The sequence below is a fragment of the Haliotis cracherodii genome, unplaced genomic scaffold (genome assembly GCF_022045235.1).
Source record: "Haliotis cracherodii isolate W230 unplaced genomic scaffold, xgHalCrac1.p SCAF_4, whole genome shotgun sequence".
In the NCBI taxonomy this organism is placed as follows: domain Eukaryota; kingdom Metazoa; phylum Mollusca; class Gastropoda; order Lepetellida; family Haliotidae; genus Haliotis; species Haliotis cracherodii.
In genome coordinates this window covers 27,631,579-27,648,588 of record NW_027266297.1, presented here as the reverse complement: position 1 = coordinate 27,648,588, position 17,010 = coordinate 27,631,579, and the positions used below count along the sequence as shown (strand labels likewise).

The following is a 17,010-nucleotide window of genomic DNA, read 5'->3' as shown; positions in this document are numbered from 1 at the left end:
CATGTATGCTGTATGGTGTCCACACAGTAGGACACTAGCTGGGTCTTCTGAATGCATGTATGCTATATGGTGTCCACACAGTAGGACACTAGCTGGGTCTTCTGAATACATGTATGCTGTATGGTGTCCACACAGTAGGACACTAGCTGGGTCTTCTGAATACATGTATGCTGTATGGTGTCCACACAGTAGGACACTAGCTGGGTCTTCTGAATACATGTATGCTGTATGGTGTCCACATAGCAGGCCACTAGCTGGGTCTTCTGAATACATGTATGCTGTATGATGTCCACATAGCAGGCCACTAGCTGGGTCTCCTGAATACATGTATGCTGTATGGTGTCCACATAGCAGGCCACTAGCTGGGTCTTCTGAATGCATGTATGCTGTATGGTGTCCACATAGCAGGCCACTAGCTGGGTCTTCTGAATACATGTAGGCTGTATGGTGTCCACATAGCAGGCCACTAGCTGGGTCTTCTGAATACATGTATGCTGTATGGTGTCCACATAGCAGGCCACTAGCTGGGTCTTCTGAATACATGTATGCTGTATGGTGTCCACATAGCAGGCCACTAGCTGGGTCTTCTGAATACATGTATGCTGTATGATGTCCACACAGTAGGACACTAGCTGGGTCTCCTGAATACATGTATGCTGTATGGTGTCCACACAGTAGGACACTAGCTGGGTCTCCTGAATACATGTATGCTGTATGGTGTCCACACAGTAGGACACTAGCTGGGTCTTCTGAATGCATGTATGCTATATGGTGTCCACACAGTAGGACACTAGCTGGGTCTTCTGAATACATGTATGCTGTATGGTGTCCACACAGTAGGACACTAGCTGGGTCTTCTGAATACATGTATGCTGTATGATGTCCACATAGCAGGACACTAGCTGGGTCTTCTGAATACATGTATGCTGTATGGTGTCCACATATCAGGCCACTAGCTGGGTCTTCTGAATACATGTATGCTGTATGATGTCCACATAGCAGGCCACTAGCTGGGTCTCCTGAATACATGTATGCTGTATGGTGTCCACACAGTAGGACACTAGCTGGGTCTTCTGAATACATGTATGCTGTATGGTGTCCACATAGCAGGCCACTAGCTGGGTCTTCTGAATGCATGTATGCTGTATGGTGTCCACACAGTAGGACACTAGCTGGGTCTTCTGAATCCATGTATGCTGTATGATGTCCACATAGCAGGCCACTAGCTGGGTCTTCTGAATACATGTATGCTGTATGGTGTCCACATAGCAGGCCACTAGCTGGGTCTTCTGAATACATGTATGCTGTATGGTGTCCACACAGTAGGACACTAGCTGGGTCTTCTGAATACATGTATGCTGTATGGTGTCCACATAGCAGGCCACTAGCTGGGTCTCCTGAATACATGTATGCTGTATGGTGTCCACATAGCAGGCCACTAGCTGGGTCTCCTGAATACATGTATGCTGTATGATGTCCACATAGCAGGCCACTAGCTGGGTCTTCTGAATACATGTATGCTGTATGGTGTCCACATATCAGGCCACTAGCTGGGTCTTCTGAATACATGTATGCTGTATGGTGTCCACACAGTAGGACACTAGCTGGGTCTCCTGAATACATGTATGCTGTATGGTGTCCACATAGCAGGCCACTAGCTGGGTCTTCTGAATGCATGTATGCTATATGTTCACAGAACCAAAATAGTGTCTTCAGCAATCACATATATCCTACCCTTCAACTTGGTTGGAAATTGGCACTTGAATAATTCCATCAAAAGAGAAAACCATGTTGCACCTCTATTCAAACCCAGGGCTTTAATGTTGATGGGACAATAATAGTTGTGTGTGAAACAGCCGGACCCAGGATAACAACAAGCCCCAAACCGTTTCTTGGCATTAATTTCAATTTAATTTACCCGGTAGTGTAAATACAGGAAACTATGTGTATAACGAACACGCTTATAACGAACTGAAGGATATAAGGAACATATTTTTGGTCCCCGACATTTGCTGTACATATGCTTAAAATATGCTTTTAGCGTACTATGGTTATAACAATACAAAAATTGGTGGTCCTTTTGGGTTCGTTAGAGCCATAGTTTACTGCATATCATAAACTGTGCATACTAGACAAAAGACAATTCTACTGTACTCTTAGACTCTGTACTGCTTCTTAGACGACTGGGTCTATCTATCTATCTATATATAAAAAGAACACATCAGAAATATTCTCCATGAATATTTATGATGTATTATACCATGATTCCATGTACCCGACCTAAGTTTCTGTTACCATTTTAATGTGGCGCAGTATATTAATGTTTGAAAAAAATAAAACCAGAACCGAAATAAGTCAGCAAACAAGAACAAAGCATGCGTTTGCATATCTCAGTGTAGCAATGTTTGCTTGAATGTGACTGAACCAGAAAACATCTTATGCAAATATAACTTTTAAGGCAGGGGACAGACTTAAGTTATCTATAATCCCTGAACTACACACAGGCATGCAGTGTCAATAATAATTACTGGCCATTCTGAAGCATGTTAAGTCGTTTGGGCTTTCATGGAAAGTTACGTAAATACAATAAACTTATGCCTCACATCGCTGGTGCTGGGTCAACTTGGTCCAGCACAGCCTGATACACATGATAGGGGCATAAAAATCAGAATACATTAAATACATGACAACTGGAAATGTTTTTAAAATTTTGTTTTCTTATATTGAACTTGAAAACAAGACAGGCAACAAGTGGAAAGAGAACATGGCCCTGACAAACTCGTACAGCAAAACAGGTTACGATTGACAGCTACAGAGCTACAAAGAGTTTGTTGCTAAAGCCATACAAGGCGTACTTGCTATTATCACGATTATATATCACTGAATATCACAGTATTGTATAGGGAAGTGAAGTATCGTGATTCACTGGTGAATTGGTCCACAGAGAGAGAGCTTATTAAAACAGGCACTGGTAATCTTGCTGGTTGGTGTCACCCTAGACTGATGCTGCCAATACGATCAATGTTTTGTCTGACCATCACTATTAAGACTGTCATGAAATATTTTGATATTGAGGACAATGACAAAAGAGTCACATTCCTCGCTCACTGCCTGCATAGGTCTTGAGAAATTTGACACGCTTTGTTGCCCATTTAAAGAAAACTACATATCTTGTCGTAGAGCATTACGACCTGTTTTAGAAATAGATTCACGCTAACTTATGACACAGGAATTGAGTTACGAAGCAATTGTTTGTGTAATAAATTTATTTTTCAAAACAAGGTGACAGTGATGATCCACCACAGCATAAAGTCCAAGCACGATTTCCCCAAGACTTCACCATGGCTATAAATACCAGGACTTGCGTGCATGTGATCATTGTGTCATGGCCCCGTGAGATATGAGAAGGGCTCAAAGTGGCCACTAAACTGTTCACATATGCAGTGAAAAAAGGTCTTGAGCATGTGTGGTCAGACTGACACAGCGTGTTTAACAGAGTCTGTCATGGATGTTTGCAAGAATGTACTGCTATCATTGTTGAAGTAATGTAAAGAATTTGCTTCAAATCATTTTGTATCTAAATCGTTACAAGCACTTGAGGATTCTTTTGGAAAAGAGCAGATCCATATCCAATTGTGTAGCTATGACCCATTTTCAGAGATTTTGTAGTGGGAGTAGTGACAGATCAGTACGAACTCAGGGAGTGTATGTGTTTGTTGTTTAATATATACCGGTATATTATAAATCACACAAACCTGTAAATAATCTAGTTTGGGCCACGCAATCCAATCCAGAGATTGATATTGTGAGCAACGATCAATGCCATCGGGGTATGATGATGCCATGCATCAACAAAGTCATTGTGCCTGTTCATCAAATCCATTTAGTCGCCTTTTACGACTAGCATAGGTTGCTGGAGACAAACTCAAAACCCAGAATTCCCACATTACCCCGAGTGTACACACTACGCGTTAGAAACTGGCACTAGTCCTGTTGTCCTGGCCAACCTGCTCAATAGTTAAGGTATCATAAGGACTAGTAGAAATTTACCATTTTTAAGGGTTTTGCTATATGTCATGATATTTCTTTCTGGTAAATTCCACAAATCATTCTTATTTACTATTTTGAATCTTTGGCAAAAATTGGCGAAAGTAAATCAATGGGGTGTCAGGACACAATTTCCGAAGAAAAAATATAGAGTTGTGTATTGTTACAACTGCATAGCAAAAAAGCAAGCGTCTACATTAAGAAATTTGAATGTTAACACACACATCCCTCCACACCATCCCCCAAAAATAATCTTATATCAGTTGGTATATATCAGTCACATATCCAGAGAGTTTAATCATTTTTCCTTGTAATGTTAATCTGTGGAATATTTGTTTTTAAAACCTTCTAGGATTGGTTTGCAATTTTTTAGGGAAAGTCAATGTGACATGGTTCAATTTCTTAGAGACTTGTGGTTACAAGTTAACTTTTTTTGACAAGGGGGGGGGGTCAAATATTAGTACATGTATCACTTGTCCCCAACTTGTATTTTCATGATTCAAATAAAACTGTTTTCTATTAAAAAATCCAGGGGTGCACAACTGCACCCCCTGCCCCCTCCGGCTGGCTACGGCACTGGGTTAGAACCTGTTTGTGTTTGGTTCCTCCTTCAGCTCCTTGCCACAATTCCAGTGTTCCAAAAGTATGTGTGTGTCATGAGGTCATTATTTTGGCAATTATTATTTGGAAATGTTTGCACTTTCCTTGCTTTGCGAACTATTAGCATAATGGTTCAGTTTACCTATGTGATACATCTGGTACTAGTGTTTGATCTACTATTTGCAAATTATAACAATGGTCCTTTTAAACTAATAATCTTTTCTAGGCAACACAATACAGCTTGGCCATGTCAAACTATTATAGCATTTAAGAGCTTACAATTTATTTTCCCTAGTTACACCCCTGATAACCCTTAATTTATGAGCAATGTTGTTGTTGAAACCTTCAGAAGCCATGTAAGCCCTAGCCAAATGACAAGTCACAACAGTAAACTACTTAAGAAAATAAGAAACTACTGCTCCAACAATACAACAATGCTACTTGAAACAGATTTGACAAAGGACAGAGTGCTGCAAGTGAGTGGCCGATTCCTTCCACGCCACACAACAAAGTACTTCAAGCATAGACCTATCCCCCTTATGTCCTGTGGTGAAAGGTAGAACCACGCTGACGAGGCAGTGAGAGCATTCAGCTTAACTATGGGAATTTGCTGACACATCAGCTCTTGCAACAATTCCAACAAAGCAGCTTCTGCAGTCAATGCTTTGAGCTAATAGTCTTGCATAAATAGCCATGGCCCAGAAAAAAAACATCTTCCCGAGAGCTAACAGACTATAAAAGTCTAGTTTCAACCCTTGCCGATCTAGGGTGGTATTATGGAGTTAGATTTTGGCTGGACTAACGAGTCTATGCAAAGTCCAATCAAAACATGCATGAAATGAAATCGAAACCCGCCTTGTAAACTGTCATGCAGATTTCGATCAATTGCAGGATTTGCAAACCATGTGCACCGCCAACTCGTCAACAGATATTTTCCAAATCTTTTCATGTTTTTAACCAAGGTGCTCACGTGAATTGATGCACTTCGCAATGTAAGACCTGTTTCATCACAATATAGATCTTGATTATTGATCAGACAATTTGACTGCTATTTTGTTTGAAACAAATGCAAGTGATACGAGATTCCACCTAGAAGAGGCGTAGAAGGGACATAACTCATAATAACCACTGGTGGCACTATGATCGAGCCTAGGAATTCCAGCCTAGTTCGGCAAGGGTGGAAACTGGACTTTTAAAGTCAGTTAACTCCCTTTCCTCGAGAAGATGAAAGTTACCAAACAAGTTGACTAAATAAATTACTCCAGTTACCTTGGTTAAGACAGCTGAATAGTACCATAGTAAGTACATCAGTAGATACTATATATCAACCTTTCCCTGTAAACACTTCATGCAGGTCACACAGAAACCAGCATGATAGATGTGTACATTACAGACCTATGTTGTGTACTGTTTAACGTCAAAGAGCACTGTCAACAAACTGACAATATACCAACACAGGCCTGAGGCACTGAATGTCTGGTGTGGTGTAGTCAAGGTCAAGGTCATCAGAGGTGCTATACAATATGAACTACATAATCATGATAATCATTAATCACTCGAGAAGATCTATATTCGGCGTGCACACCAACAATTTTAGGATGAGGGTTTGAAATTGAGCCTCCTGCACAAGTGCTAACAAACCTGGTACACCAAATAATGTCTATTAACAACTGATTTTTTCTGCACTCATTATACCGTCGGTTGAACTTAAACTGAACGAGCAATTACCACGATAGCAAATATTCCAGGGTTTGAAATTTCTTGCATCATGTGCTGATCATGCGAATTGAGGATTAAACTTGTAATCGCAAAGTTGAAATAAGTTCCTGGCGCCTGAAGGACACACAACAAATATTTTGTAAATACCCTGTTATAATGTATGTTACATAAAGCTGGCGATGAATGTTGTTTTATGAAAGCTATCTGTACTATGAACATGACAAAACATTCTTGAATACAACTCCTTATCATTGCACATCTAAACATCTGTTGCACACGTGCATAGTAATAAATACACATTTCTTTCCCTCATTTTCCACTTGTTTGTCCATTTTACTTGTGCCGAAAGCATTTGTCACTGGCTTCATATTATAAACCTTGTCACAAAGTAGGTAACAAATATAATTTCTAATTGTGCCCTGTACAGAGATTTATTTAGACCTGTTAAGAGGTCAATAGTCGGCCCAAACCTGCAGCAAATGATAGCCAATATTACTATTTTGAATTCAAGATTTCCAAATTCCTCAGAATTTATGAAAATAAGAACATCAAAATAATCAAATTTGGAACAATATCACAATTTTGTCCTAATTTGCTTGCCATGGGCACTTAATTTGGAATCCATGATAAATTCCTGCTATAGGCACTGGGCACTATTTAAACAGTGCCATACGTACAAAATCTAATATCGAATTATAATATGAACCATGACACGCTTTAAAAAATTCAGCAAGTTTCCATTTCGAGTCACTGTGACAGACACATCTTTGTAGTCAGGACAAAACAGAGGTATAAAACATGTCACCCTCATCTAACCTATGTTATCTTTGAACATCTAAACACGACTTGTGTTCAAAACACCCATAATTGTTGGTTGGATAATACCACAGATGTCACAAGCTGTTATCACAGCCAGGGATATCACTGACCAAATGATGGGCTTATGTCAGCCGGGCCCTATACAGCTGTACTCCCTACTGAACACAATGATTGTGAACCTTTGATGAACTCACAGTACAAATGGACTTCATTACATGATTCACTGCATGGAGTTCCTTGGCTACCAATGAGATGATGGCTTAACTTTTGTTTGCAGTGTTCCTGCTGGCTTTTGAAACTGCCAATCCCAGTCCACTAAAAATGACCAGTCCCCACAAATTTATGTCAGTCCCGACTTTCAACAAATAAAAAAAAAATATGAAAATTACATGATTTTAATTTTGTCAACATTATGTTCACTGCAATGTCATCACTGAAGAAACTTACCAGTGGTTAGATCTACATGTCATTGTCTCATTTTTTTTAAAAAACATGTGTTTCGAGACTAAGTTGCTACAAATATATATTTATCCTTGAATCAAAGCGAAATGTTACACCCTTGAACTAAAAATAGACAAGGGGAAACCCTGATGGTAACAGACAAGCTGATTTCGTTAAAAAAATATACTTATATGAATATTGCCAATATTTTGTTCAACAACAAAGATGTATTTGATACTTTATTTGCCGGTCAACAGGGACTGGCAGTCACATGAATTACCGGTCCAAGCCTAATTTCAAAACCGGTAATTACCGGTAAATATGAACACTGAGTTTGGCAAATATGGTGAAAAGATACCACATTGTGTGAGACAGCAGTTGTCTGTAAGCTTCGCCACTCGTTTGAAGCTACAGTCCAAAACATTTTCTGTCTGATAAGCTGGTAATTAACAGTCCATATACATCACATAACAACATTAGATACTACTCGAAATGATGCCAAGAGACAAGTTCTGTCAACAGGGGTCGACACAACTGCTGGCCTGTTGGCCCATGGCCAGTTAAAGTTACAAAGGGCTTGCTGATGCATAAAGTAGATGGCCCGTCTGGCTAGTCAAAATTTCACCCCTTCTCTGTGTATGTTTAATTTTTCTAAATTGGATCATCTCGGTGACATGACAACCCGGTTTACCGGCAGACATTTTGAAATAATATGTACAACAACTTCTTTTTTTGCTCATAAATCGCCATGAAATGAGGAAAATGGAAGCCATATTTAATCTCTGAGTGCTGGAAAAAACGTCCTAGAGGTGATGAGTTTTAAAATTTTCGGAGCCCTGCAAGGTGGCTATGCGACTTAAGGTTTGACCACAGCCTCCTCCACAGCCTGCTAGTAAAAGGATTAGGCAGACTGCCGATGTGTGTGTCTGTGTCTCTGTGTCTCTGTGTGTGTGTGTATTTCAAACTAGACAAAAGGTCTAGTGATTACTCATAATATAATAATATTGTTGTAATTAATTCTCAATATGTTTGAATTGATCATATTGAAAATATATTTAACTGACAAAGAAGAGATCCTTCTCAATATGCTCAACATGCTGAATTAATTACTGCTCATAATGCTCATGCCATATTTTTTATTTTGTTTGGGTTTATTTTTAACATTCTTGAACTATGATATCCTTGATTGCACTCATTCATTGTACAGCATATGATATAGAAATTAAGGATGCAAATTGGAAAAAGCCTGCTAGCCCCTGTCTATTAGTAGATTATCAAATTTTAAAGGTATGTCATCACTATTCGGGGGGTGCAGGCTAACACAGCACCTCAACAAAACGTAACCGATTTCTCTGGCAAAAAAGGCACCGCATTTGGCGAAAATGGCTATTATGTGTCGGGCGAAAACGGCACCTCTATTTTTGATAACGGTAACAACCATTTTTGTAGTAATATATATGGTTTCTTTACATAGTATTTGATGTATGTACATGTTATTGGATGTATGTGATGTATTTTCATGGTATTTCCTCTTTTTGCCAGGCAATACTAGCCGTTTTCGCTTGAGTCGAGGTGCCGTTTTCGGCAGTCGGTGCTGTTTTGCTGAGGTGCCGTTTTCGCTATAACCCCTATTCGGGCACAAGAATTTGTAGATGTAGTCTTCATGTACACAAACATACATATTATTAATTGACAGGGTCAATAAGAAAAAAAAGTCTATTTGTGTACAGCTACAAATACTGATGATTCTGGCTATCTAATATGTCAGGTTTACTGCATCCATGGAAATGTTTTAGTAACTACAGCAAAATATATTTCAGCCATATCTGGTTAACATACTAAATAATGATAATGATATTATTGTTAAGCCAGTGAACAGGATGGGTGCAATATGCTCCTGGTCCTTTAGTTGGTTGGTTGGTTGTTCAACGCCGCACTCAGCAATATTCCAGCTATATGATGGCGGTCTGTAAATAATCGAGTCTGGACAAGACAATCCAGTGATTAATATCATGAGCATCAATCCACGCAATTGGGATTGATGACATGCATCAACCAAGCCAGCGAGCCTGACCACCCGATCCCGTTAATCGCCTTTTACGACAAGCATGGGTTGCTGAAGACCTATTCTACCCCGGAATCTTCACGGGTCTGGTCCTTTAGTATTCTAGAACCAAAGACGTATGTAGATCTAAAGGCCTATACGTTTTCGGTACAACATAAACATGAAATCTTTTTTAGAAACTTTGCTATTCAGTTGCAGCTAAAAAGTGCACCAACCACGTTCACAATCACTATCTTCTTTTATTCCCGTATGTCACTTCAACAAATATTTGAAATAACAGTAAATATTTCTGTGATCGATAGAAGATACGTCAATATTCACCAGATTACGTCAAAGGCAAAGTTACGTCACAACTTTGGATGGACTTCATGGCCTGACACTTGGCTCATTTGACACTCTAGTTTGCTACATCTGAACCCAAAAACCTGTATGACAGTCTTACCAGTAAAATGCAATCTTGTCTCCCAAACCACGCTCGATGTTTCTGTCAAGCATGTTGTAGCAGATGTTAGTTTTCGCTCCTTCCATCCATTTGATGGATATCGGTCCTTGTGTGTAGTCGAAGTTGTAGTCAAGAAATCGGCCAGTGGGGGGCGACTTCCAATAAAATTCTTTTGCAATCTCCTTCCAAAATTCTTCTGGCTGTTCCACAGACTTCTTGTACATTTCTTTATACTGATCAAAGCTCTTGACGTGAGCATCTTTCTGAAGCTCGTTTGGGGGCTGGAAAAGTCCCTCCATTTCTACCGAGTTCTCGCTGTCCGCCATCTTCGGTTGTGATCCCGACTATGAGTTTCACCGGCAACTGTTTTCTTATCTCGCATACCATTGGACAGCAGGAGCTGTCGTTATTTGACAGGAGCATTTTCATTGGTTGTAACGCATCATCGCACCTGTCGTACGACAAAGAAAGACGATGGGGTTTTCAAACGAAATTAGACCTGTAACCTATTGTGACAGGTGAAATAGATAACAAACACACGTGATTAACATGATTATTCCGTTATTAGCGGTAACCGATCTCACATAAGTCACAACAGCGCGAATCTATGACATAGTTTCAATGATGCAATATATCGCGATAAACATTTCATGTAAATAATTAAATATGTTTATTTTCTCCACGCTCATGTATTCAGGGTTTTTGCTTCATCGAAAGTATCTAAGCGTAATAAATAAACTCGATAGGTTGATAAACAGTTGATTGGTTGACACAGTGAAATGGAAACCAATTTCGTTTTATGAATAAACGAGAATAAACTGTCGGACAAAAGAGAGTATACACTTGTAGAACAATTTTACCAATAATGTTGAAAGTTTTCTTAGATTTGACCAAACATTACATACGTTATCAAAACGTTACTTGGCTGAAACCAGTCGCCGAAACCCTGAAAACAGGTCAAAAACTACGATACATCACCATCGAAGAACTATTTATTCTTTGTTTCATATTTAGCCACCCTCCAATAGTTTAATTCTCAGGCCTGAACATACGTTAATTTTTAGCATATAATCAGAATCCTGATCTCTGGCATGGTATCTTGTTGCTATTCTGTAACATATAGATATCTCTCTTCTCTTTATGCGCATTATATTTCCCATACGAATTTCTATATCGCAAAACGTTTTCAATTTTTGTCTGTTTGCAAATAAATCTATAATCTTCAAGTACGAGAAATTGACAAAGGTTACTACCATTCCCTATTATATTCCTGATTTATAACTTTCTCCGACAATTTGATGGGACGATTAATTCATAATTAAATCATTCATTAACCGCATTGTAGCTTTATAAGTTTCAGAAAATAAGAATGCAAGTTAATTGGTACAGGTCTGATTCGGTTAGTAACCCAAGGGCTAGAGGATGATCACCTTTTATTTTTGTCTTTTTTTTCTACTTCCAAAGTATTCAAACAAAATGTGTAACAAAACCATCATAGCTTCATATACATCTAATTTGATGGCACAGTAAGATTGAAACTAACTTCGGTTTAAAAATAAGTCTCAGGCCTGAACAAATGTTATATTTAATAATATGATCAGAGACTATGGTCTTTGTTACATATAATATATTAGCGCTGTCCTGTAACTAATGGATGTTTCCATTCTGTTTATTCGTGTTATTAAACTGCTGGCAAAAGAAAGTATATACCTGAAAAATGGGCATGTGACCCAAAAATACAAATGTTATTATAATGTTACTAGTCCGAAAAGGGGGCACGGGTGGTCCAGTCTTCAAAGCGCCGCGATTCTCTGCGCAGAGTCTGGCAAGCCAGAAACCTATGATTGTGGGTTCGAATCCCGGTTCGTCCCGATTCTGTTTCTAGGTTTATCAGAAACCATACCCGTAGTCGTGGGTTTCACCGAAGTGGTAAACGTCTGAGGCCTGCATCACTTGGGGCTTTCCTCCCACATTAAGCTTACACGCCGTGATATAACTGGAATACTGTTAAAAGCGGCGTTTAAAAAACAACTATAATACCCCTATAAAAACTTACATCACAATTGAATAACCATTCCTTGTTTGTTTCATTTTAGTCACCACCAAACGTAGGTGTCCGGCAGTTTAATAGTAGTTTACGCTCCAGCAAAAAAACAAAACATTCTGTGAAGCATCCTGCTTATCAAACCTTCATTTTCAGATAATTATCTGTAGTTGCTTCATGGGACGTATGACCGATTATGTTTCTAGGTTTGTCAGCACCATACCCGTGCCCGTGGGTTTCACCGAAGTGGTAAACGTCCGAGACCTGCATCACTTCGGGCTTTCCTCCCACATTAAGCTGATACGCCGTGATACAACTGCAATAGTGTTAAAAGCGGCGTTAAACCCACCTCACTCACTCACTCATGGGACGTATGGATGATTGAATGGGAAGTATTTTAATGTGATTTTAGTGTGTTTTTAATCTTTTGGTTTCACATGAAATGTGTTTGTATGCGTGGAATTTATTTATGAAACATATCAAGTATATTTTTTAAGACCCCTTGAACGCCCGTATTTCTAGAAGACATTTCGCCACAATAGATAATGAGGAGACATTTTTGTCCAGACAAGAAAATCTGGCAAGGGAATATATGACGGTATTTTACGCATGCTTCAGTGACTATTGAAGAGCTAGTGAGGGAGGGTTTAAAACCGCTTTCAGTTATATGTTAGCAACATCCCGACAGGGGACACCAATATTGGTCTTTGCATATTGTATCCATGTGGGGTATCGAGTTTGGTGTGGTAGTGTCATAATCTGTAACTAGATTCTATATATCAAATGAGCCCCAATCTATGAGCTGTGTAAGAACATTGTCTGATACTGAAGCAACGTGAAGAGCAGATTCCATAAATCCACCCCCACACCCCATAAATAATGAACGGTCCCAAACAAGTACTTTTACTAAACTAGCTGAGAACTACTACTAAAGTGGTGCCTCCTCTTGTTCATATTTGCGTTTCCCTGGGAGAAATTTCAACTGAGGGTAGTGTTTACTATACGAAATAATAAGGAGCCTAGCTTATACGATTGGTTAATTTTAACCAATTTACTTCACTTTCCATCGAGTTAGGGAGTGAATCGTTACGAAACTGTGTCTTTGATAGCTTTATACGAAACCTTTTTTTTTTTTAGCTTTGCTATGATGTTGACTTCCGGAAATCAACTTCCGGCACATGTGAAGTACGTTTATAAAGCAAAACCGGTTAACTATGACTATTCTCAAGCTTTGTTCAACATAATTCATCAGCATACGCGAAATCAATCGTATGTATAATTTGTGAAACTGTTTCGCTGTCCACGATCTTTTCTGCAAATGTATTGTTGAATTTTACATTTCGTCAGGCATGTTCGCATATATTTTGAATTTTAAGTTTATCCAAATTTACAGTGTGTCGTGTGTAGGAAAAGATTGCAGACAACTGGTCGCATAGCAGTTGGTCCACATTTTGTACCAACAACGTTAACTACTGTGGCCTGCTGTTAACAGTCTTTTCGAGATCACGCTATAAATATCTCTCTGAATAAACAACTTAGACATGTAGTTTGTTGACGTTACATCATGGTGCCCTTGATGACAAGAATATTGTCTGAGATAACATGACCATAGCAATGTACGAAACATGCATGCATAAACACTGATGAACATGGCTGGGGTATTTACCATGTTGACTAACATGAAGGGTGATAATGTTACATAACAATATGCTGGTTATTTAGACACATCAGAACAAGGATGACCAATGTACGTGCTACTGGTTAAATATGACAAGGTTTGAGGCTAAGGGCAATGGAAGTAACAATATCATTGTCGTATGTCATCATTGAGTGTCATTGTACTTTGACAATGTGGATAGTTGCTCACAATATCAATCATTGGATCGTCTGGTCTGGAATCAATTATTTTCATGCTGCTCTACACAATGCTAAAGGCAGCATATTACAACCTGAATCACTGTCATCAATATATGTGAATAATGATATATTTTTATGTTTGTCATAAACATGATACATTTTCAGGTTTATCACCTTCAATTTTGATCAAGCAGACTGACACAAACTAACATCATGAGTGCTCCCAGTGGGAAGAAAAGTCTGTCCCTGACAGTGGAACAGATACAGGGTGACACTATAATGCAGGTTAGTAGTCTTGGTAGAAGACACATTTGTCACCACTTGCCCCTTTCAGTAACCTGCAAGAGGACTCGTCCCCCCATCGATGAATGTTATGTGCGAATATGTGACACACCAATCAGAATGCGTGTATGATTTCAAGTTATTCGTCAAAGAATCCCTCAGAAATAATTTTTGGTTTTACATATGTCTTGCATCTAAAAACAAACCCAAGACACAGTTAAATGTGTTCAATCATACTGTATACTTCCGCACGTCCCGATGTGCTTTAAATTTCATCTGAAATATCTATAATATTGTGGGAAATATATGTGAACCATTACGCAACGAGTTGACAATTGTTTTAGGTATAAGGCGGAACCCAGCCACAAAAATGGCCACAGGACTGAAGGGGGCACGAGTCGCTATTCGGCTTGTCCCGGAATAATACGAGTTGGTCACCAATGAGTAGACCAGGCAATTTGGGGAAAACATCTATGTTTAGTTCTTTTTTTCTTAAATTCAGAGGTATTTTACCAATCAGCGTTGTATTCCATAATCTAAAACTAAGCTTAGAAGCCACTTCCTCTTTATCATGGTTATTGGCCACATTATCAGTGATGCACAAGTCTTCATTAGGACTCATAACATCAGTTATAACCATATTAACGTGAACTTGAAAGGTTATTAATTCGACATGTTCAAATTTGGGAATTTTTCCTGACTTGTACTGGAGATATGGGGCCAGATATGGCCTCTGCACAGACCTAGATAAATCCTACCATTTACATTGTATGTCAGTAATTTTCTCACTAGTCTTTACAGTGTTACCTCATGATCATCTTCCCAAGGCAAGAGAGTTAACTGACTTAAAAAAGTCCAGTTTCCACCCTTGCCGAACTAAGCTTGAATAACTGGGCTCAATTGTAGCGCCACCAGTGGCTATTACCAGTTATGTCCCTTCTAAGCCACTCCTATGGACCAATCAGATTCCATCTCTCGTATCACTTGCGTTTGCTTCACATAAAATGGTGGCGCCCGGTCAGGACGATCTAATCGATAATCAAGATCTATATTGTGATAAAACGGGTCTTACATCGCGAAATGCTCCAAATCCTGTGAGAACCTTGATTAAAAACATGAAAAGATTTGTAAAATATCTGCTGTCAACGAGTTGGCGGTGCACATGCTTTGCAAATCCTGCAATCGACCGAAATCTGCACGACAGTTTACGAACCGGATTTCTATTTCGGTGCACGGTTTTGATTGGACTGTGCATAGACCCCTTAGCCCAGCCAAAATGTAACTCCATAATACCATCCTAGTTCGGCAAGGGTGGAAACTGGACTTTTGTAGTCAGTTAACTCTTTTGCCTTGGGAAGATGCCTCATGATACGATCTTGACTTCGTTTTTTCAGGTTGCCAGTCAGTATTGGATCGAACAGGCTTTGAAGGAAGGATCAACATTTAAACCCCAGGTAGGCCATATATGGTAACTGCAGTGAAAGGATATCCCTTCAACTGTTAACAGTTTTATCTAACATTGTTTTTTAAGTGCAGAATATTGTCTTTTATGTAGCTGCCAGGTTCATCATAGGTTTGAATCCAATTTTGTTTATGATGCATTATGGTGGGTTTCAGCAAGGTTGTAAATATGTATGACATGCAGTGCATTTGGCAATGCTCCCACATGTATGCTGACATGTATTGCAACTGAAATACTAACATGACATTTCATTTATAAATACCGTATTCGACGTAATAAGCGCCCAGGGCGCTCTCAAAATTAGAAATAGGGGGTCTTATTAGAATATTATTTTGGTGAAAAAAACAGAGTTGAAAGATAAATTTCATGGTTTCTGCTGACAGCCTGAAATGTTGATATACGACAGATATATTTTTCCAGAATTTAATTGCCCATAATTAAGGGTGCATATAACACACGAGTGCGTAGTATACGCGAATAAATATGTCTTGTGTACATTGATCAATCGGAAGGGGTGCTAATTGGGATTGTTCACTAGCCAATATATTAGCAAAGGTCGCCGTGGGCGCTTATTAGAACGGGGCGCTTATTACGTCGAATACGGTATATGTTAAAGCCCCTAACTCAATTAAGATTTTCACATAGTTTGTTATAACTGTAAAATCCCACTTCATGCTATCGTAAGAGCTTCATCATAATGTATATGAGAAAGGTAGGAAATGAAAACTATCACAAGGTAAGTAATTATTATGATTATGGACGTTATTTTCATCTGTTTTCCTGTTTCCAGATTGTTGAAGATCTCTACAAAAATGAAGTTGTTGCCTCCAAGTAAGTAACATATGTGTTGTATTAATTTATCATCTCAGTGCATATGCTGAGAAGCTATTAGCTTATGATATGTCGGATGTCAGTGTTTGATTGAAATAACACAACCACTGTCACTCTAAACTTTGAGTATATTTCTCACCAGAATATAAATATCAGTTATATATAACATACAATATTGATTACTTTAATGATTCATTCAATCAGCACGAAATTGTCAATTGTGTGTGTCCTCCGAGAACTATATTTCATCCAGTGACAGTTTATAGGACACAGGCATATAGAACAGACCCGTGAAGATCCGGGGTATAATCCGTCTTCAGCAACCCATGCTTTATGCTTGTCGTAAGAGTCAACTAACGGGATCAGGTGGTCAGGCTTGCTGTCTTGGTTGATACATTTCA

At 39.0% G+C, this 17,010-nt stretch overlaps 2 protein-coding genes across 4 annotated transcripts in view; one reads left to right on the top strand and one right to left on the bottom strand.

The window, feature by feature from the left end:
- The window catches only part of LOC139478470 (acetyl-coenzyme A synthetase, cytoplasmic-like), a 53,935-nt gene extending 43,470 nt beyond the window's left edge, over positions 1–10,465 (bottom strand). The window contains exon 1 of one of the 2 annotated variants that reach the window (XM_071260939.1): positions 10,134–10,465. In XM_071260939.1, coding sequence (XP_071117040.1) covers positions 10,134–10,459 — 326 coding nt within the window. In that variant the 5' untranslated portion in view covers positions 10,460–10,465. Of the gene's footprint in view, positions 1–5,617; positions 5,697–10,133 lie in introns of those variants that run through there. The other variant, XM_071260940.1, reaches the window with a different exon arrangement.
- Positions 10,466–13,324: 2,859 nt separating this feature from the next.
- Positions 13,325–17,010, top strand: part of LOC139478475 (RNA helicase aquarius-like) — a 64,160-nt gene continuing 60,474 nt past the window's right edge. The window contains exons 1-4 of one of the 2 annotated variants that reach the window (XM_071260960.1): positions 13,325–13,362; positions 14,200–14,319; positions 15,711–15,770; positions 16,569–16,609. In XM_071260960.1, the coding sequence (XP_071117061.1) occupies positions 14,248–14,319; positions 15,711–15,770; positions 16,569–16,609 (173 nt within the window). In that variant the 5' untranslated portion in view covers positions 13,325–13,362; positions 14,200–14,247. Of the gene's footprint in view, positions 13,447–14,199; positions 14,320–15,710; positions 15,771–16,568; positions 16,610–17,010 lie in introns of both variants that reach the window. The other variant, XM_071260959.1, reaches the window with a different exon arrangement.